We start from the raw sequence: 23,923 nt of genomic DNA on the forward strand, positions 1-23,923 counted from the left end.
GTTCTAGAGTAACCCTCATTCAGTAAACACCTGTTGAATCGTTCCCTGCAGTCTTTTGTCTGATTATTGAAGGACACAACATTAGGATACACGGACATAACAAAATCCACTGTCCAACGTGGCACTGGGGTTAAATCCACTGTCCAACGTGGCACTGGGGTTAAATCCACTGTCTAATGTGGCACTGGGGTTAAATCCACTGTCCAATGTGGCACTGGGCCGGGTATGTACAGAGTGTAGAGGTCCCAGATTCGATCACCGTGTTGGGTCAGGGTGGGAATAAGAGTGCCACAGTTGGCCTCACTGCCCCTTGACTAAGGAGTGGAAGAAACCACCAGTGTTTCTGCTCCTGACACTACCAACTGACCCTTGCTGAAAAGAAGATGGGCCCGTAAGTCCTCAGACCCATCCCATTGTTGACCTCCGCTCCTGACTGTCAGAGTGTCCTGGGTCAGGAAAGGTCACCTTGTTTTAATCATCTTGATGGGCACCAGTGCCAATATGGATACACTTCAGGTGCCCCCCCCCCCCACTCCTTCCCCACAACCCCTACTCCCCTCTGGATTGAGGAACAAGCAGTTCTTTGAAGCTATAACATCAATAACAGTTCGTAAAGTTTCAGGCAGAAGAGCTTGGGTCCATCTAACCCGCCTATCCACAGTATCACCTCGGTGTATTTCCAATAACCCTGAATCCCATTTGTTGACAAGAACCTGTCTAGTTCTTTCCTGAAACCTACTAAGGTTTCTTGTTCCACCACCCGTGCCGGGAATCTGTTTTACATACTGACCATCTGTTTAGCAACAAAGTTCCTCCTGCATTTCCTATTTTCTTTTGTTGTCCTTAATATGTAAATCTGACCCCTTGTGGTTAAATTCTGTACACGGCAGAAAAACGTACTTGGATCCAATTTGTCCAAACCTTTCATAGTTTAAAACACTTCTCTCAGTTTTCCCTTTTCAAGAGAGAAACGACCCGGGTTAATCAACCTTTCCGTATATGTCATTCCCTTAAGTTCTGCGATCAACTGTGTAGCCCTTCTGTGTACCCCTCCAATATCTGAATATTTTTGGAAATAGGAAGAATAAAACTGCACACAGTTCTCCAGATATGATCTCACCGCGGCCAAATACAGTTTTAAAATGACCTCTCTGGATTTTTATGTTATACCCCTTTGTATGCATCCCAACATTTTCTTTGTTTTTTTTAACAGCCTGGGAATGCTGATGGTTTCAGTGACCTGTCCACTAAAACCCCCAAAGACCTCTCTCCTGCTCCAATACCTCAACTACGTTCCCATTTGGCACATAATCCACAGCATCCTTCCCTCTGCCAAATCTCATAACCGTACATTTCCGGGAATCCCAGGAATCCCACCACCAGTGCCCTCGATTGGGCCAGCGGGATCCCCCATCTGCTGGGAGCGAGCACAGATTCGCTTAGGGCCAAAAGCAGCAAGCGATTCCCCACAGGGGCCACACTGGAATGGCAGGCTGCTGCTCCGAGATCACACTGGCACCGTGGGCCAGGACCTGTGCCCGGCATTTGCGACGGGCTCACTGCTAATACAGGGCAGCTTGTCTAAATCCCAACCCATGAGATTCCCCCCTCATAACACAAACGTTTTTAATCTCATCGTCTTTGACTGATGTAATGGCTGGGATTTTTTGCTTTGACGCACACATTGGTATTGCCTGTTAATGATCGGAGAGTCACAGGGTGGTATGGGTGGCCTGCGGTGCTTCCTGATACGTGCCAGGAGTGCTGAAGCTGAGAATCCTGGCGACAGTGTGCGGTGTCAGAGTTGCTGGTCACACAGATGCAGGAGGGAATGCGGATTTTGTTCTTTATTAGGAACAGGAAGAGGCCATTCAGCCCCTTGAGCCTGTTCCACCATTCAATTAACTGTTTTATGCAATTTACCGATTTGAAACTGAAACTTTTCTTTGGGCCAGATCTGCAGGACTGTCGTAATTCACTTCATGCTACGCGATTACCGATTATAAAGGGTTACATTCCGCCGTCCACAACCGAGGGACTGCTGGATAATATGTTGAGGGAGAAGCTTCGAACCTGAGTTTAGCATTTAGTTCCTGGCCAGTGTCAAACAACAGTCAGCGATGACCTTGACGTGACACAGCATCGGCTGGAAGCTTGATTCAGCACAAATTATTTACAGCTTCAGGCTCCTGAATTAGTATTCTTGACCCTGAAGAATAACGCTATTAGCCTGCTGAAAACTTATAGCCCCTTTCCGCACGTTACCTTGAGGATTAAGAACGAGGAAGTTCATTCTCTGCTGCTTCATGATCTTAGCCAGCTGCCACAGCACAGTGACCTTCCCTGACAGTAAATAACCAACGCTAAAAAGCAGTCAAGTTCAAACCGTGCCAACCTTTGGGCAAACTTGTTCCAACGCAAGAGGGTGTGGGAACGAGGAACACTGAGTGAGACTCCTGGCTAGAAAAGGAAGAATGGGATTGGTAGATTCAGGGTAAAATATTCCAAATCGCCAGTCCCAGCACGCTGCCCATAAACCTCTATCCACAAACGACAGCGCATGCCTGAAGTCCCGCTATATGGGCCCTGTGGGTAAGGCTCACTACTGGGAACAATCGCTCAGAAAATTTCCCCCTAAACGCTTGCTTTGCCAATGGTAGATTTTGGCACCCTTGGCACCACTTTCCCCCTCTGATTTTCCATATATGATGGCCTGATAATCGGGGCAGGTGGGGGAAGGGGGCGGGGCAGGGAGAGAGTGTCCAAATTCCCAATACATGATATTGGAACACAAAACTCTGCTTCAGGAGCGTTAATGGTGAAGATACCACAGATACTTGGTCCTTAAAAGAACAACAACAACTTGTATTTATATAGCGCCTTTAATGTAGTAAAATGCCCCAAGGCACTTCACAGGAGTGTTATCAGACAAAAAATTGACACCGAGCCAAAGAAGGAGACCTTAGGACGTGTGACCCACAGCTTGGTCAAAGAGGTTGTTTTTAAGCAGCATCTTAAAGGAGGAGTGCGAGGTAAGAGAGGTTTGAGGAGGGAATTCCAGAGCTTAGGGCCTAGCTGGCTGAAAGCACAGCCGCCAATGGTGGAGTGAAGGAAGTGAGAGATGCACAAAAGGCCAGAGTTGGAGGAGCGCAGAGATCTCAGAGGGTTGTAGGGCTGCAGGAGGTTAGAGAGTTAGGGAGATACTATTTTTGCCAGTTTGCATTAACTATCATTTTTTAAGAAAAAAAACAGAAGGGGAAATGTTGCAAGCCTTTGGCAGAGCTTTGCTTGCTGGGAGTGCAGAGAGGAGAATCTAGTGCGGAGTTAAGCACAGCTGCCTCGCAGTACTGCAGCTCTTATGATGATTTAAATTAATAATTTAAAAATCATGAATTTGCCGCACTGGCCTTTCCAATCTCCTCTGGCAAGGCTCCATGCCGAGAGCAGAGCCTCACAAAACGTTGCCTCAGTTGTCTACCATGGTGGTCAAAGCTCTGCTCCACTCTCGGGATGTCCAAGAACCAGATGGGTTGACTCGACCAAGACTATAGGCATGATGTTCCTCTACTTTACAATGTACAGACCAAGGAGCTCCTACCTCCAGCTGAACCAGAAGCACTGCTTGCAGGGGTTGCATTTGACAGGAGGAAGCTTGTCAGTGAGTTAAAGCACATGCTGCAACCTGAGCATCAGCTCATCTTCACCTAACATGGCCTGTGGTTGCCAGGGTCTGCACCACCCTCATGCTTTGACGTCATTGCGTGATGCACAGGTTTCTTACTACAGCGCTTCCCTTTAAAGCCAAGCTGTGGTCTTCCAACTCTTAACCCTAATCTGGTGCTCCCCATAGGTTCTAGCTGAGTGGCTGGAGTACATGGGCTTTGATGTCACTGGTTTGAGAGTAAATATCAACCACTCCTTTTTGCCAGCTGAGACTGTGTTACTATCGAACGCTAATTTTGTGAGCCTTGCTTATACTGAGTGCCAGTTAGAAGAATCGGGGTTATAGCTCCAACTTAAACCCATCTCGTCTACACCTGTGTGGGCTGAGGACTCCCACAATATTACTCCAACCCGCCACCCCCCCCCCCCCAACACTGCCCGACCCTTCAAATCTTCTCAATTAATGGTAGGTTTTATTTCCTTACTGGTGTTGATTTTCTATTTAACTTTTCGTTCCTCTTATTTTCTGCTTTATACTCAATTCCTCATTTCTCGGGATTTCCTGTAAGTTTTGCCTTTTCACTTTAAGTCGGAAGACTTTTGCCAAGAATTTCCTGAGGGATTTCTCCCATGTCGCTGCGGTAACTTCGGCAGAAAGCGCTTGTAACCGGAGTTTCTGCTAAATTTCCTCCAAAGTTACAGCGACAAAGCAGTATAGGCCCAGAGGAAATTCCCAGCGGGTCTCATTTTATTCATTTGTTCTCAGAATGTGGGCACCTTTTGTTGCCCATCCCTAGTCACTCTCTACTACTGAGTGGCTTGTTAGGCCACTTCAGAGGGCATTAAGAATCAACCTGTAGTGAGGGATGAGAGCCACGTATAGGCCTGACCAGGTAGGGGTGTCAAGTGTCCAATTGGGTTTTTACAACTGGCCTGTTTCATTCTAATTACCATAAATTATCTGATTTACGCAATTCATTGAATCATAGAATCTTACAGCACAGAAAGAGGCCACTCGGCCCATCGTGCCTGTGCGGGCTTTTTGAAAGTGCTTTCCAATTAGTCCCACTTCATTGCTCTTTCCCCATAGCCCTTTCGATTTGACTCGCCGACTAGGATTTGAGCTCGCAACCTCTGGGCCGGTACAGCAGGACCACAGCCCCAACACTATCAGATCAATTTACATGTCGAATTTCATTACATTGGGAACGTTTTTAACATTTTGTCAAAAGAAGAATTGGCATTGTGATCCCACAACTAAATCATTGCTGTCAGGCTACTGTGTTCACTTTTATTTGCTGCTGACAGTTGTCGGAACTCATTTGTTAGTTTATCCACAACCGTCACGCTGGATGGCAGTGGATTTTTGAGCTTCCACTAAAATAAAAAATTCCGACTGCCATTCGAAATTATCCCGTGTACAAATCTCTCTCCGAGAGCAGCTTTAAACTGTCCCGAAATGGCGGTTATCACGACAGTCTCCCTGTGATGAAATATATGTCTTCATCAGCCCCTGTGTTTTACCTGCATTGTATTGTGTGTACCGCCCCCTTTTCCCCTATTGTGTGTATTGGCTCCGCCCCTGTCTTTTGTCATATAAAGGTCTCAAGAGCTGTATGAGTCATTCTGCCAGACGAACCCGATGTGGAATGATGTGCAATGTTCTTAGCGATTAAAAGCCTTCAGTTGAATCCTTTAACTTCTTGTCTTTGAGTTATTGATGGCACATCAATTTTAATCGCTAAAACGCCAAGATGGATCGACTCCTGAAACCAGAGCGCTTGGATCTGGACCCCCATGCCACAGACGCAGCCACACAGTTCGGACACTGGTTCCAATGCTTCAAATTTTTCATCGAAACCTCAGCCACCGCCATAGCAGCCGCGACCGCCACCGGAGACGTGAAACTGGGAATCCTGCGAAACCAGGTGAGTCATCGGGTCTCCCCTCTCATCTGAGATGCCACCAGCTACGAGGATGCCTGCACCATTCTGAAGGCCCACTACGTGCGGCCAATAAACGAGGTGTACGCCAGGCATCTTCTGACTACTCGCACGCAGCGGCATGGTGAGTCACTAGAGGACTTCATGCTAAGCCTAAAAGTACTGGGCAGAGACTGTAACTGTAAGGCCATGTCTGCCACCGTGTACACGGAGGAGCTGATCCGAGACTCCTTTATTGCGGGCCTCAGTTCAAATTACATTCGGCAGAAACTGTTTGAAAAGGAGGGACTGGACTTAAAACAGGCTATGGGCATAGCGCGATCGCTGGATATGGCCCAGAGGAACTCTGAATTCTGTTCCTCAGGCCACGCGGCCCACTCCGCCTCGTGCGCGCCGTGGGGGCCGCCATCTTGGAAGCCATCTTCACCTCCCAGGTCTCAGGCCAGCCCAGCACCGTCGGAGCCCCAGCCTCCACCCAGGAGCCCCACTACTGCCGCGATGCATCGGGGCCCGAAATGCTACTTCTGCGGCCAGGACAAACACTCCAGGCATTTGTGCCCAGCGAAGGGGGCACCACCTGTTTTAAATGCGGGAAGAAAGGACATTTCAGTAAAGGCTGCAGAGGGAACCCCGCCTCCAACTCCGCCACCGCCGCGTGCGTGCCGTGGGGGTGGCCATCTTGGACGCCATCTTGTCCACCCTCATGGAGTCCACCATCTTGTCCCGACTACACGGACCCCCAGGACCCACTGGTGGCCTCAATCACAGTGGATCAATCCAGGCCGCATCCGTTGTCTAGATCGATGATGGACATAGAGGTAAACGGGAACAAGGTTAAATGCTTGATTGACTGCGGGAGCACCGAAAGCTTTATTCATCCTAGCCTGGTAAAAATGACTTTCACTAACGATAGTCCCTACACAGGGCAAAATCACCATGGCTGATAAGACTCATACCTCAAAAATTACAGGTTTCTGCGCGGTTATGTTGTCGGTAAAAGGCACTGATTACAGAGATTTTAAACTGTTGATAATGCCAGATCTCTGTGTGAGCGTGATCTTGGGTCTGGACTTCCAGTGCCACCACCAAAGTATCACGCTTACCTACGGTGGGTCCCAGCCGCCCCTCACAGTGTGCGGTCTGGCTACCCTGAAGGTCAAGCCGCCCTCTCTGTTCACCAACCTCGCACCCAACTGTCGACCCATAGCGACCAAGAGTAGGCGGTACAGCTGGGAGGACAGACGGTTCATTGTGTCTGAAGTAGAAAGACTCAAGCGGGAGGGCATCATCGAATGCAGTACCAACCCGTGGCGCGCCCAGGTAGTAGTAGTTAAGGGTAGCAAAAAGAAGCGGATGGTGACAGATTATAGCCAGACGGTTAATCTATACACCCAGCTAGACGCCTACCCTCTGCCCCGCATAGCGGATATGGTTAACCAAATTGCGCAATACTGGGTGTTTTCCACCATCGACCTAAAATCGGCATACCACCAGCTCCCCATTAGGCCGGAGGACCGTCCATACACCGCCTTCGAGGCGAACGGACGCCTCTACCACTTCCTCAGAGTCCCCTTTGGGGTAACGAATGGGGTCTCGGTCTTCCAGCGGGAGATGGACCGCATGGTCGATGAGAACCAGTTAACAGCCACCTATCCATACCTAGACAACGTCACCATCTACGGCCACGACCAGCAAGACCACGACTCGAACCTCGCGAGATTTCTGAAAACCGCCCTCAGACTCAATCTCACCTACAACGAGGATAAGTGTGCCTTTAGCACCACGCGCCTCTGTATCCTGGGCTGCGTGGTGGAAAACGGGGAAATCGGTCCGGACCCCGACCGATTGCACCCCCTACGGGAACTACCCCTACCAAACACTCCCAAGGCCCTGAAAAGGTGCCTGGGGTTTTTCTCCTATTACGCCCAATGGGTCCCCAATTATTCCGACAAGGCCCGTCCCCTCCTGAAATCAACGTCCTTCCCGCTCACGGCCGAGGCCCACGCCGCCTTCAACAGCATTAAACACGACATTGAGAAGGCCGCGCTGCGGGCAGTGGACGAAAACATCCCTTTCCAGGTCGAAAGCGATGCGTCCGACTTCGCTTTAGCAGCTACCCTCAACCAGGATGGGCGGCCCGTAGCCTTTTTCTCAAGAACCCTCCAAGGGCCCGAGATCAGGCACTCCTCGGTAGAGAAGGAGGCCCAGGCCATAGTGGAGGCAGTGCGGCACTGGAGGCACTACCTAGCCGGCAAACGCTTCACCCTGCTTACCGACCAGCGGTCGGTAGCCTTCATGTTTAACAACAAACAGAGGGGGAAGATCTAGAATGACAAAATTCTCAGGTGGCGGATTGAACTCTTCACGTTTGAGTACGACATAATATATAGGCCGGGGGCCCTCAACGAATCCCCCGAAGCCCTATCATGAGGGATGTGTGCCAGCATCCAGGGGGACAGGCTACAGGGCCTCCACAATGGCCTCTGCCACTCGGGGGTCACCCGGCTATTTCACTTTATAAAATCCCGTAACCTGCCCTATTCCATCGAGGAGGTCCGGTCTATGACCAGGGACTGCCGCACCTGTGTGGAATGCAAGCCCCGTTTTTACAGGCCCGACCGAGCCCACCTGATCAAAGCTACACGGCCATTCGAGCGCCTGAGCTTAGATTTCAAGGGACCACTCCCCTCCACCGACCGCAATGTGTACTTTCTCAACATTGTGGACGAGTACTCCCGCTTCCCATTCGCCTACCCCTGCCCAGACATGACCAGTGCCACGGTCATCAAGTGCCTTGGCAGCCTGTTTTGCACGTTCGGCATGCCGAACTACATCCACACTGACAGGGGGGCGTCATTCATGAGCGACGAACTGCGCCAATACCTGCTGTCGAAGGGGATAGCCATGAGTCGGACCACTAGTTATAACCCCCGGGGTAATGGGCAAGTGGAGAGGGAGAACGCGACGGTGTGGAAGGCGGTCACCTTAGCACTAAGATCTAAAGGCCTCCCTACCTCCCGCTGGCAAGAGGTCCTCCCAGACATACTCCACTCGATAAGGTCGCTACTGTGTACTGCTACTAACGCCACTCCTCACGAGAAGATGTTTGTTTTTCCCCGCAAATCAACCTCGGGAATGTCCCTACCTTCGTAGCTCTCCACCCCAGGGACAGTCCTATTACGGAAGCATGTGAGGGGCCACAAAACGGATCCCCTCGTGGAGGCAGTACACCTACTCCACGCAAACCCACAGTACGCGTACGTCAAGCACGCCGACGGGCGTGAGGACACCGTGTCCATAAAGGACCTCGCCTCGGCAGGAAGCGACGACGACCCATCCTCACCACCCCCAGAAGAACCTCCACCATCCCCAGAGGTATCCTCACCACCCCCAGAAGTACCTGCAACACCCCCAGCACATGGGTATGCCCAGGAGGGCACCACGGACTCCCGGTCGGAACCCGAGGTACTGCTGCGATGTTCAGGAAGGACTATCACACCCCCGGACAGACTAAATCTGTAGAAGGGGTGAATGTGATGAAATATATGTCTTCATCAGCCCCTGTGTTTTACCTGCATTGTATTGTGTGTACCGCCCCCTTTTCCCCTATTGTGTGTATTGGCTCCGCCCCTGTCTTTTGTCATATAAAGGTCTCAAGAGCTGTATGAGTCATTCTGCCAGACGAACCCGATGTGGAATGACGTGCAATGTTCTTAGCGATTAAAAGCCTTCAGTTGAATCCTTTAACTTCTTGTCTTTGAGTTATTGATGGCACATCACTCCCCAACAAAGCCAACGACCAATTAACAAAATCATTCTCCTCCTGTTTGCTTTGGCAGAATTTATCACGTTCGGCGATAACCGGAGCTTTTGGACTGAGATGCTCCTTCATCAAATTTGCGAGTTCATCGAGTGTTTCTTTTTTCTTCACTTGGTTTCATTGGGGCTGTTAAGTTCCTTACTGAACTATAAGTTTGACTCCTGAAAACAGCCGGGAGAGTAGAATGCCCCTTAGTGGTATCTGTAATATGATTTGCCCCAAGATACAATCAGAGTCTTTTGATGGGCTTCCCCCTGTCAGAACTGAATGGGAATTCCGTACTTTTCACAAAGGTTGCCCAGTGAATCAGTTCCCAGGAGTATAGAAGATTGAGGGATGATAGAGAAACCATTTCCTCCGGTGGGGGGAATCAAGGACAAGGGGACCTAATCTTAAAATTAGAGCTAGGATGTTCAGGCGCGAAAACAAGAAGCACTGTTCACACAAAGGGTAGTAGAAATCTGGAATTCTCACCCCCAAAGGCTTTGGATGGTGGGACAGTCGGAGCTTTCAAAACTGAGAGCGATAGATTTTTGCTAGGTAAGGATATCAAGGGATATGGAGCTAAGGCATGTAAATGTCTCAGCTCATCTGCTGCTGAAACCCTCATCCATGCCTTTGTTACTGCTAGACTCAACTATTCCAACACACCCCTGGCCAGCCTCCCACCTGCCACCCTCCATAAATTTGAGCTCATTCAAAACTCAGCTGCCCGTATCCTAACTCGCACCAAGTCCCGTTCACCCATCACCCCTGTGCTCGCTGACCTACATTGGCTCCCGGTCCGGCAACGCCTCCAATTTAAAGTTCTCATCCTTGTTTTCAAATCCCTCCATGGTCTCTCCCCTCCCTATCACTGTAACAATGATCCCTCTAAGTTGTGCGCTCGCGCAGCCACGCAGTAATCTGCAAGGTCCTGCGCAGGCCGCTCACCAGCTTTTACACTGTAAATACCGCGCATGCGCAGCAATTTAAAGGGACCGCGCATTGAAAGAAACAGGCCACGCAGAACAAAGCTCAGCTTACAGGGAACATTGCTCTGTAACCTCCTCCAGCCCTACAACCCTCCGCTCCTCCAATTCTGGCCTCTTGCATATCCCCGATTTTCATCGCTCCACCATTGGCAGCCGTGCCTTCAGCTGCCAAGGCCCTAAACTCTGAAATTCCCTCCCTAAACCTCTCCATCTCTCTACCTATCTCTCTTCCTTTAAGGCGCTCCTTAAAACCTACCTCTTTGACCAAGCTTTTGGTCACCTGTCCTAACATCTCCTTATGTGGCTCGGTGTCAAATTTTGTTTGGTAATCGCTCCTGTGAAGCGCCTTGAGACGTTTTACTATGGAGCAGACTTGAGGGGCCATATGGCTTACTCCTGCTTCCATTTCTTATGTTCTTAAAAGCGCTAAATAAATGCAAGTTGATGTTGTTGTTGCTGTTGTTTTTGTAAATGGAGTTTAAAGTTAATTGAGAGTGATTACATTAGAGAAGCATTTCGTGCCTTATCATTCCCTGGTGGAGAGAACGTCAAGGCTTTTCTGGCATGTGGGTATTTGGCTGTGTAGCGGTCTGCTGGATCTTCCTCTTCTTAGGCAGTCCCTCGGAACCGAGGATGACTTGCTTCCACATTAAAAATGAGTTCTCAGGTGACTGATGAGTCCAATGCGGGACCTACAGTCTCTGTCACAGGTGGGGCAGACGGTGAGATCCCGGTGACAGATTGATAGAGAAGGCTCCATGACACTGAGTCTCCCCGAAATCCTATGACCAGCTCAGCTCGCACACTTCCCACTAGTGATGCCAACAACGTTCCCGCTAAGGTGCACAGCCGCTGGTCCCGTGCAGGCCGCTCACCAGCTCCTGCCACTGGTACAGATATCGCGCACCTTCGAGGGAGCGTTGTTGGCAACAAATTTAAAGTGACCGCGCACAGAAGAAAAATTAAAGAGAACATTGTTTACCAACCTGGAGTCTCCAGGAATTGAAGATTAAGAAAGACTTGCATTTCTACAGCATCTTTCACGACCACCCGACGTCTCAAAGCACTTTACAGCCAATGAGGTACTATTTGAAGTGTAGTCACTGTGGTAATGTAGGAAACGTGGCAGCAAATCTGCTCACAGCGAGCTCCCACAAACAGCAATGTGATAATAACCAGATAATCTGTTTTAGTGATGTTGATTGAGGGATAAATGGCCCAGGACACTGGTGCGAACTCCCCTGCTCCTCTTCAAAATAGTGCCATGGGATCTTTTACATCCACCTGAGAGGGCAGACAGGACCTTGGTTTAACATCTCATCCGAAAGACGGCACCTCCGACAGTGCAGCACTCCCTCAGCACTGCACTGGAGTGTCAGGCTGGATTTTGTGTTCAAGTCCCTGGAGTGGGACTTGAACCAACAACCTTCTGACTCAGAGGCGAGAGTGCTACCCACTGAGCAACGGCTGACACTTGATTAATCTGCAGGACATTGCTGCGAGCAAACCCAGGAGAAAAATCATAGGGGCATTCAAAAAAATTGTGTTTTGTTTTCATTTTCATTGAGCATTTTTATTTATTAGTCACAAAAATGTTGGCGATGGGGAAAAAGCCGGTTTCACTAACAGTCAAGGTCAATCCAATCAGTTAACAAAGAGTTAATTGGCGTGGGAAGGCTGCATGCCCGAAGGATAGACCAATGGCGGGAGTGTGGGGGTGGAGTGGTTCGAAGCGGGAACCTCCAGGAATACACCCAGAGTTGGCCGCCCTACTTCCCGCTGGCAGGTTGGAGAAGTGAACTGGCAGAGTCTGGCCGCCACTCACCTTCCTCCCCTCGTCCTGCCAGTCAGGGAATGCTGTGTGTCATGCAGAAACCAAACACCTTCCTCCAGAAAACATCCCACGTCACGAGGAAGAGGCAAACACTCACCCTGATCATCAGAACGGCACATCGGATGTCGTGAACTGCATCATAAACCTTCTTGGAGGCCTCCACAAACTCGCTGTCATCAAACTGGTGTAGGGAGTCGATGCTGAGCCTCTCCAGAGCAATATTCACTTGTGTGGTGAACTCTATGACAGCTAGGGAAAGGAGTTAAAAAGAAGGCTTCAATTCCTGTATAGTGGCCTCTGAGGCAGCCAGTGCTCCCCCAATGAATCATAGAGTCTTACAGCACAAAAGGAAATCACTCAACCATGGTGCCTGTGCCGGCTCTTTGATAGAGCTGTCTAGTTAGTCTCACTTCGCCTCACTTTCCCCATAGCCCTGCAATTTTTTCCCCTTCAAGCATTTATCCAATTCCCTTTTGAAAGTTACTATTGAACCTGCTTCCATCACCAGATCATAACAACTCGCTGCATGAAAGAATGTCTCCTACATAACATGTCCAGCACAATTCACTGAAGGTGAGGGCACCCACATAAAAATCACCTCCACACAGATATAGAGCATAGCACGAAGAGCGTGTAGAGAAATACATTCAGGACCATATGACAATGCTAAACAAATTGCAGCTAAACAGTTTGTCGATTTTGTGACTATGTCTGTTTATCTTGTGTCCCTGAACACTATTTACGAAATGCAATATGGTGCATCACCCACCGAGGTCTGCACTGACACATTGCAAACAACTGTACTGTGTGCTATGTGTAGGCAAATTGTCAACCTGTTTATAAAACCCATCTGCAGCTGTGCACGGAGAAATCTCCCTGCCCCTGTAACAGCACCAAGTAACAGAAGGCATTGAACAAAGAGCATTAGCACATGACCACCGGGGTATTCCTGGCACAAGTGATGTCAGAAAGCAGAACAGCACCTTCAGCAGCATTTAATTAACTCTAAGATCAGTCACTACCGTGTAACACATTGATACCCCCATACACTGAAATGCTGGCCGGTGACAGGACAATGACATTAAGTAGATACTGACCAAGAGGGTTTTATAGATCTTTTCAATCCGTCTGTTGTGTTCTGCCCCCAGGGCAGGTCCTAACTCAAGTCTCCCACATGAGATTTTTGAGCCACTCACTAGGGAAGAATAGCTGAGCTGGGATTTCCACTGCCTTCCTCGCCGTTTTTATCTTCGGAGTACCTTCTCCTATGTGGGGTGCAGCCAAGGTTTAAATGCCCCCACCTACCCTTTACGATGGGGGGAGACCAACACCCATCGAACGTAAGGACCCCGCTGGACGTCAACTCAGTATTCAGAGTTGGAGCTCCGGCCTCCGCTCAATGGGTCTGTCTGGAGTGGGGCCCGAGCCCAACCCTCTGACTCACAGGTCGGCATACTACCCCTAAGCCAATGGTGACTCCGAGATAGATCTTCTGTTCGTTATTTTAAAAAAACAATCCCACTCACCTCTTTTCTCGAAATGGCTGTTTCCATCAACAGTATAATATACATATTTATTTGCAGGGTCTTTGTCTTGGAGTAATTATTGTGGATGGTAATGTCAAATCGATATACTGGAGTTTTGGCTCAATCTTCATTGCAAGTGAGGAAGACATTTCCGTCAGCTTGCGATATTCTCAGATGTTCTACTAATTATCATGTACCTCCCTTCGGGAAAAATCCATGACAGCCCAATCTGTGTTGGATCAATCAGCTAAATGGCTTTTGTTTATCTCACCTCCTTGTGTTCATAATACGGTAGAAAATACAACACACTGGAGGCCATTCGGTCTATCATGCTCTTCAACTGGAGCTATCTGCTGTAAATCCATTCCCTCGTTCCTTTCCTGTATCCTTTTAAATGTTTCCTTTTAATTGATGTTGTAGTTTGTGCCTCAACAGCCCCTTGTAGTAAAGCATTTCATGTTCTAAAAACACTCTGCAGAGATAATCCTCACTCTGTGCCACCTTGTTACTGATTTGCCAATTAATGGAAACATTCGCTCAATATTTAGCTTCGTAAAACCTTTTGTAACTCAGAAAATATCTATTGGGTCTCCCTCGACGATCCCAGTACTCCCACACCCAGGACCACCTTGCCATCACGGTCATATCTCAACACCTCTCTCCCATCAGTTCCATATTGCCACACTTCACAGGCAAATATGAAAATGACGGGCAGAAAAAGACCAGCACGTCATGGTTGTTGGCTAGCTGCTGGATCTCCTGCGCTTTCTCCATCCACCATCTGTTCTTTAGGTTGCGAGTTTTTTGTTGGACCTCGGCCTTCAGGCATGTGTAGAGCTACTTTCTTGTTCTCGAGCTGTGTTGCTGTTTCTAGATCAGAAATGCCTTGCGCTTGCGGCTTATTAGTGTGGTGTATGTAACCTGTTCCACCTTAAGAGAACTTAAGCCTGGTCCACCTTAAGAAAGGTACTACTTTCTTTGGCTGCTGTATACGTAATACCGGTGGTGACCACACCGGTATATAAGCACAGTGTAATAATATTGTATTCAGTATAGTCCGACCTCCAACCAGTAAAGACCTGTTGAATTTACTCTTGTGGTCTGTGTAGTAATTCTCACTATAACACACAGACTTAACAGTGGCGACGAGTCCGATTCTTACCCTGCTGCAGTAATTTCCACGGCGACTTCGTCCACAGACAGGACGTCGAAGAGAGGTTTCCACCCTCATCACCTACGGGAAGACACGTCGAGCGGCAGGCATCGAGCAACCGGAGTGCAGAAGACATCCTGACCTCGAAGCCTCCATCAGCGACTGTCAGCTTCTTCTACTACCTCGTGGTGGGTAAGCCGGGCAGCGACGCGACAGAAAGTCAACCGCGTTGCCTGTACAGACGGGGCTGGGAAGACGGAGGAATAAGGGCGGCGAGGTCGATCGCGACCAGAGATAAGGGCCGGGCCGCTTTCGAGCGAGAGGCGCAGCGCGGGACATCGATCGCGACCGGAGATAAGGGCCGCATTCAGGCTAAAGACGCAGTGTCTGGGGAAACTGAAGGCGCGAGAGCCACGGTGAAGCGGAGACAGCGTCGGGGGACGGGTGAAGACCGCCAAGCGTGGGAAAACCGCCATTTTGTGGGCGGAGGACGACGGCAAGAGCGGGAAGCCGCCATCTTAGATAACATTAAAAATACGATAAATTGCTACGATGCCTAAACATGGGAACATTAATGCCTTCGACAGTGATATAGAAGACTGGGCTATGTATGTAGAACGCATACAAAACTATTGTAAGGCAAATAAAATTCCTGAGACAGATAAAGCACTAACATTACTAAACTTAATGGGTGCGAAGACATACGGGCAATTGAAACACCTGTTATCACCAGATGAACCGGCGGATAAGACGTTCGAACAGATTGTTACTGTCCTAAAAAATCATCTTAGCCCCACGCCGCTGATGCTAGCGGAACGATTTAAATTTTACGATAGAAGACAGCGGCAAAATGAAAGCAATGCTGAATATTTGATGGAATTACGTAAGCTAGCAAAATACTGTCAGTTTGGAACGGGACTGACAGAGGCACTTCGAGATAGATTTGTGTGTGGTTTATTTAAACAGGATACACAAAGGCGACTGCTTGAGGAGAATGAGCTGTCTCTCGAGAAGGCGGTCACTATGGCAGCAGCACACGAGGCCGCAGCGAGAGGCACGGCAGTAATGCAGCTACGGCCACCGGAACTCGGTACAAACAAATTGGGTTTGAGTTCTGTCAAATGTTATCGTTGTGGAAAGACAACGCACGATCAGAACCAGTGTTGGTTTAAAAACCAAGAATGCAGAACGTGTGGCAGGTTTGGCCACATAGCTAAAGTATGCCGGTCAGGAAAGAAGACCAGCAATAAAAAGTCACCGCAAGAAAAATATGCAAAGGTACACAAGGTGACAAAGAACAGTTTGACTGAACAGAAGTCAGATTCAGACGCTAGCAGTAATGAACTGGATAGCTTAAGAATACACAACGTTGGTAAGGATACAGACCTCCAGACAATTTGGGTCACTCTTAAGATAGCAGGAGTCCAAGTAAAAATGGAATTGGACACTGGATCGGCATTGACGGTCATGAATAAGAAAGATTACAGAAGGTTATTCCAACATATTCCCTTACAGGATACGGAGATTATATTGAAAATGTACGCGGGGCAAAGAGTGTACCCCATCGGAAAAATAGAGGTAGAAGTGGTCCACAAGGGCGAAGGAAGCCAAGTAATGGACTTATATGTGCTACCTGAAGGAGGTCCACCACTACTAGGACGGGAGTGGATTAGGAAAATGAATATGGACTGGCACTCCTTGAAAGCACGAACGGTAGATTCCGGGGAAACAGCTGTCAAACCTAAACGATTGTCCAGAATATTGGATGAGGCTAAAGAGGTGTTCCAGCCGGGACTGGGAACACTGAGAGGAATTACGGCGAACATCAAGATTGATGAACATGCACAACCAAAATTTTTTAAAGCCAGACCGGTACCCTATGCAATACGACCTGCGGTTGAAGCGGAGCTGGAAGCACTAGAACGTTCAGGGGTACTGTCTAAAGTAGATTGGAGTGAGTGGGCCACGCCCATTGTTCCCGTTATGAAACGTCCTGCGAACAATAAGCCAGGAGATCCAGGGAAGGTTCGCATCTGTGGAGATTTCAAGATCACCGTTAATCCGGTGCTTCACACGGTGCAGTATCCGCTTCCACGGATTGAGGATATTTTCGCTTCACTGTCTGGCGGGAAACACTTCACCAAGATAGACCTGGCGCAGGCGTACTTGCAGATGGAGGTTGAAGAAGAGTCACGCCAATACCTCACGATCAACACGCATCGAGGGTTGTACCGGTACAATAGGCTGTTTTTTGGTGTGGCATCGGCTCCAGCAATTTGGCAGAGGGCCATGGAGCAGGTATTACAGGGAATTCCAGGCACACAATGTTACCTGGACGACATTCTGATCACAGGTGATGGTGATGAACAGCATCTCGCTAACTTGGAACTGGTGCTCAACAGACTGAAAGAGTATGGACTTAGGGTAAATCGGCAGAAATGTGAGTTCTTCCAGAAGCGGATCTCGTACTGTGGTCATGTCATTGACCGGGAGGGGCTTCATAAGTCTCCTGACAAGATATCGGCAGTTGTAAAGGCTCCCGCTCCGGAGAATGTCTCTCAGTTGAGGTCGTTTCTAGGATTAATTAACTACTACCATAAATTTCTGCCAAATCTATCCACGGTGCTGCATCCGTTGAACACTCTTTTACAGAAAGGGGTACCATGGGACTGGGGCGAAAACTGTAAGAAGGCATTTCGCAAAAGCAAAGAATTGATCACCTCAGAGGAAGTGTTGGCTCACTTCAACCCGACACTGCCTATTCGGTTGGCTTGTGATGCTTCTCCATATGGTATTGGGGCAGTACTCTCACATAAATTGCCAAATGGCACGGAAAGGCCAGTCGCGTTTGCATCCAGATCATTGACCTCCGCTGAGCGCAACTATGCGCAGATCGATAGGGAGGCCCTTAGCCTTGTATGGGGAGTGAAGAAGTTTAATCATTACCTGCAGGGCCAAAAAGTCACACTTCTGACGGACCATCAACCGTTGGTGTCCATTTTTAACCCTAAGAAGGGTGTTTCGGTGATGACAGCACAGCGTCTCCAGAGATGGTCTCTTTTCTTAGGGGCACATCAATATCAGATAGAATTCAAAGGTACGAAACAGCATGGCAATGCTGATGGCCTGTCGCGCCTGCCACTACCTGAAGATGAAGACACGACGGAAGTTGACCCTGTTGAGTTATTTCATTCGACCATTATCGAGTGTTTACCTGTCACCAACGCAAGTATTGAAAGAGAAACCAGGAACGACCCGACACTGTCCAGAGTCTACGAGGTGACAGTGAAAGGATGGCCAACACGGGGTGATCCTCTGTTACCGGCATTCTCGGCAAGGCGAGACCAGCTGTCCGTCTGCCATGGTACTTTGATGTACGGGACAAGAGTGATTATTCCTCCCAAGTTAAGGGAAAGAGTTTTAAAAGAACTACATGAAGGTCATCTGGGGGGAGTTAAAATGAAAAGTCTTGCTAGGGCTTACGTATGGTGGCCGGGTATTGACCAACAGATTGAGGAGTTAACGAAAAGCTGCGCTGGGTGTCAAAAAGTGCAAAATGCACCTCTGATAGCACCGCTACACCCATGGGAATGGCCTTCAGCCCCATGGCAACGCGTACACATTGACTTTGCTGGTCCATTCATGGACTCCATGTTCCTAATCGCGGTGGACGCACATTCCAAATGGCCAGAAGTCATCAAGATGAATACCACTACTTCAGAAAAGACAATTGCGGTGTTAAGAACAATATTCGCAAGGAACGGATTGCCAGAACAGATCTGTTCGGACAACGGACCACAGTTTGTATCGGAAGAATTCCAACAATTCTTAAAGAATGGAGTTAAACATTATACCTCTGCCCCATATCATCCGGCGACAAACGGGTTGGCTGAAAGATTTGTCCAGACATTCAAAAAGGCTATTAAGGCCATGAATGATGATCAGATTCCGCTGCAACACAAGGTCGATAAGTTCCTGATGTCATATAGAAACGCCGATCATGCCGTGACTAACCAAAGTCCTGCTATGATGTTTTATAACAGGAGGTTGCGGTCCAAGTTGGACTTGTTAAAACCAAATGTGCGGAGGGAAGTGGAAAACAAACAGTTTCGGCATATTAACAGCAAGACCACTCGAACTTTCGACGTAGGACAACCAGTGATGGCAAGGGGCTATGGAAACGACAAATGGCAGTCCGGAACAATCCGGGCCAGACAAGGACCTCTGATGTACACCGTAGATATTGGTCATAATGTGATAAGGCGTCATGCGGATCAACTGGTAGAGTCGAGAGCAAGGGTCGAACCCATGGTTGTGACAGAGACAGCTGTGGAAGACGTTCATGAACCTGAAGCATCTACCTCGGCCGAGAATGTATTTGATGATGATGACACCCAATACATTGGCAACCAACTAGAGGAGGCACCTCAACAACAAGAATCAGAGACCACTGAAAGGCGTTATTCCAAGCCGAATCAGAAAGCCTCCTGAGAGACTGAACCTTTGAACTGTTATACCTGAAGTTATATATGTATATATGTTATGTTTATTTGGGGATATGACTGTTAAGTTAAAAAGGGAGGATTGTGGTGTATGTAACCTGTTCCACCTTAAGAGAACTTAAGCCTGGTCCACCTTAAGAAAGGTACTACTTTCTTTGGCTGCTGTATACGTAATACCGGTAGTGACCACACCGGTATATAGGCACAGTGTAATAATATTGTATTCAGTATAGTCCGACCTCCAACCAGTAAAGACCTGTTGAATTTACTCTTGTGGTCTGTGTAGTAATTCTCACTATAACAGAGACTTAACAATTAGCTCCTGGATCTCCTGGTCATTCTCGTTGAACCAGTCTTGGTGTTTCCAAAACAAGCGCTCTACTCAGAGCTCCGACACGGCAAGAGAGCCCCAGGTGGGCAGAGGAAACGCTTCAAGGACACTCTCAAAGGCTCCTTGAAAAAGTGTAACAGCCCCACTGACACTTGGGAATCCCTGGCCCAAGACCGCACAAAGTGGAGGAGAAGCATCCGGAAAGGCGCCGAACACCTCGAGTCTCTTCGCCGGGAGCAAGCTGAAACCAAGCACAAGGAGCGCACGTCAACCCAAGCACCCCACCCACCCACCCCTTCAACCACCGTCTGCCCCACCTGTGACAGAGACTGTAGGTCCCGCATTGGACCCATCAGTCACCTGAGAACCCATTTTTAATGTGGAATCAAGTCATCCGAGGGACTGCCTAAGAAGAAGGAGAATCTCCTGGGAGAGGCCTGTGACTTGCTGAAGTGCTCTTGGCAGGCAAGGCTTTGTGGATTCAGAAAACTGGCTCTTAAATACATTAACTCCACATGGGAGGTTGGTTGGATATCAGATAGTTTACTAACAAAGAACTGAGTGAAATCTTTTTCAGATTTTATTATAAATTCCAAGAATGGATCATGGCCATTGAAATCATTGGAATTCAGAATTCACCCCCACTACTTCCAGATGGAAGGATCCTCCCCCTACCTCAAAACTCTCAGACACGCTTCCACTCCCGTCAGCCCCCTCCCACTGTGCCAGAACCCTCTACCATACTTCCAAAACTACCAAACTACATGACATCCGCCCCCCCGCCCCCACCGCTACATGCTTCGCCTATCTTCCACATCTTCCCTACAACCTTCCTGTGCAACCTAGACTTTAAATAAAACTAAGACATGAAAGGGTAAAAGTTCAACTGCACACATGCCTGGTGCATGCTGGGATCGCATACCAGAAAGTTGTGCAATCTCGACCCATTACATCCATTAACGCTAATGGATGGGAAATCAGTGACTGGAAGCGCACAATTCCCTGATACATGTTTCCAATGTGCACTGGAAGTGAGCATAGCAGAATCTTTTCTTTAAATTGCTCACAGGATGGGGGTAACAATGGTAAGTTTGACAATATTGCCCATCCATAGTTGCCCTTGAGAAGGTGGTGGTGAGCCGCCTTCTCCTTGAACCGCTGCAGTCTGTGTAGTGAAAGTGTTCCCACAGTGCTGTTAGGGAGGGAGTTCCAGGATTTTGACCCAGCGACAGTGAAGGAACAACGATATATGCCCAAGTCAGGATGGGAGGGGACTTGGAGGGGATCTTGGAGGTGGTGGTGTTCCCATGCACCTGTTGCCCTTGCCCTTCTCTTTGGTAGAGGTCACTACCAAAGTAGGGAGGTGCTGCCAAAGTCTTTTTTTTATTCGTTCATGGGATGTGGGCATCACTGGCAAGGGCAGCATTTATTGCCCATCCCCAGTTACTCTTGAGAAGGTGGTGGTGAGCCACCTTCTTGAACCGCTGCAGTCTGTATGGTGAAGTTACCTTAATGAGTTGCTGCAATGCATCCTGTACATGCTGCAGCTACGGTGCACCGGTGGTGGAGGGAATGGACATTGAATCTAGTGACAGGGGCACCGATCAAGGGGGCTGCTTGGGCTTGGATGGTGTTAAGCTTCTTGAATACTGTTGTGGCTGCACCCATCCAGGCGAGTGGTGAGCATTCCATTGCACTCCTGACTTGAGTATGAGTGGCTTTAAGGGGGCAGGAGCTGGGTCACACATTGCAGTGTACTTGTCCTCTGCCCTGCTGTTGTGGCCATGGTGTTGAGATGGTTGGTCCAGTCAAGCTTCTGGTCAGTGGTGACCCTTGGGATGTTGATGGTGGGGTGGCCCAATGGGAGGTCAATGGGAGATGATTGGGCCTTTCATCCCAACATTATGTACATAGATAAAGAAAGATGTAATAGTAATCAAGGCCACTAATTTACAATTACCCACAAATATATGGACTTAATCAGATAATTTGAACCCAAAAAATAGCACTAGAACTCCCGTAATACTTTGTAATAAAAATACAATGTGCCTTATTCAATCAATGGGCATATTATATCGTACATTACATGGGATTAAACAGTGTATCCTGCGACTCACTGTAAGATGCCCTTCTGATACCTACTCTCGAAGGTCAGACATGACTAAAGGAGGGTATCAGCATCATTATTTATATCCAGCAATGAATGGGGAGGGGTGGGGCGCTGACAGTGAAACAAAATGTAATAAATACACTGAATAAATTGCCAGTGCCATGCGTTCACCTCTCACCTCTCTCTATGTACCGTAAGTTGAGACAAACCAGGATAGAAAATGAGACAAGGGAGACACAGCTTGTAACCCACCAATACCAGAGTGAGGGGCATTGTTCTACCTGGAAGGTGGCTGGAACCTATCTCCCCATTAGAACCAGCACACTGTAACCCACCAACACCAGAGTGAGGGGCATTGTTCTACCTGGAAGGTGGCTGGAACCTATCTCCCCATTAGAACCAGCACACTGTAACCCACCAACACCAGGGTGAGGGGCATTGTTCTACTTGGAAGGTGGCTGGAACCTATCTCCCCATTAGAAACCCCCCTCCCCCAAAAAGAACCAGCACAGTGGATTCACATCAAAACTCCTCAAAAAACTGTCAGAACTTCAAGCTGTTAAAATTATTACGGTTGTTTCAGAAAGACAGGAAGGGATCCGATTAGGGGTGTGTGCTATGTTCCAGTAAAGATGCTGTCTTAGGGACTGCCCCGGTAACCTCTGGCTGAAAACCTAGCTTCTTTGTAATTTATGGATTAGTTAAACCCAGGTTGCTGTCCTTTCCCGCCTATATAATTGACACACTTTAATCATTTGACATCCACTCTACTAATTAAGCTAATTAATCAAAGAGGGTAATCTGTAAACTTGCTGAACAGTCTTACTGATAAGTGAGCAACAAGAATTCATTTGACACTGAAGCTATTTCATTCAGCTGAAAGAAGATTTCAGTGATCCTTTGGAGCTTGGCAGATACCAAGGATTGCTAAACAAAGCCAACCTACCAATTTCCAAGCCCCTTCGAAGGATTCCTCAAAATAAAATGACTGATAAAGGAATGCTTTAAATGGTGCTTTTCTTCTGGCTCAGTTCTAAAGGTCATGGTCATGGCAACGTAAAGACAACAGAATGAGTTCCTACGTGAAGCTACTCCTTCAGTCCCCTGAAACAGAAACCTTCTCAAAATGGCTGCACTCACAATGACAGAGCAGCAGGCTCCCAGCCTGTGATCAAACTTCCGCACAAACTTTCAGCCACTGTTGCCGTAACACAATAGATAATTTGTAAAACTGTACGATTGCTGAATGATACTGCAATAAGTATTAGATTTGTAAGATCTGTCTTTCGGGTGAGACGTTAAACCGAGGCCCCGTCTGCCCTCTCAGGTGGATGAAAAAGATCCCACAGCCACTATTTTGAAGAAGAGCAGGGGAGTTATCCCAAGAGTCCTGGCCAATATTTGTCGCTTAACCAACATCACTAAAACAGATTATCTGGTAATTTTCACATTGCTGTCCGTGGGAGCTTGCTGTGTGCAAATTGGCTGCCGCGTTTCCTGCATTACAACAGTGAAACCGTACTTCATTGGCTGTAAAGTGCTTGGGACATCCTGAGGTCGTGAAAGGTGGGATATAAAAGCAAGTCTTCCTTAGCACCTTCGACAGCAAACTTAGCTTTTATCGCCCCTGGAGGTGATTGGAGCGCTAAATCAGGCACTTCACACCTGTCTTAAGGCACAAACGCCAAGGAGTGAGGCGCTACCTCAGAGTGCTGGCGAAGCAAAGAAGGGCAAATTAAAATAAACCTGCAAAGTGCTGCTCAGTACTCAAAACTCCTTCACACAGCATTGAATCTCTCCAGAAGTCTCTCTCTCTCTCTCAGACTGCGTGGTGCAAAAATGTCACCGACAAAAAAAGGCAGGAAGCGGTCGCCTTTAAATAGCGCTCCCCCAGTCCCTTCCTGACTGCAAAACGCTCCCCTCAACCTTTCGTTGCTAGTGGCAGGCGGTAAGGCAGAGGGCGCCACTCAATATCTGGTCCGGGCCGTTAACGGGGCGTTGCGCACTCGAATGACGTCACAATCTGCCGGCGCAGGAGATCGTGGCGGAAGTGTTTAGCGCCGCCGC

The 23,923-nt window shown here is 48.4% G+C and overlaps 1 protein-coding gene across 1 annotated transcript in view; it reads right to left on the reverse strand.

The window, feature by feature from the left end:
• Window positions 1-23,923, reverse strand: part of LOC147113688 (catenin alpha-3-like) — a 3,852,991-nt gene that overhangs the window by 614,531 nt on the left and 3,214,537 nt on the right. Inside the window, exon 13 of the mRNA XM_085994990.1 lies at window positions 12,332-12,483. Coding sequence (XP_085851116.1) covers window positions 12,332-12,483 — 152 coding nt within the window. The remainder of the gene's footprint in view (window positions 1-12,331; window positions 12,484-23,923) is intronic.

This window comes from Somniosus microcephalus, chromosome 8 (assembly GCF_052327205.1).
Source record: "Somniosus microcephalus isolate GS21.2 chromosome 8, FLI_Smic_1.0, whole genome shotgun sequence".
NCBI lineage: Eukaryota > Metazoa > Chordata > Chondrichthyes > Squaliformes > Somniosidae > Somniosus > Somniosus microcephalus.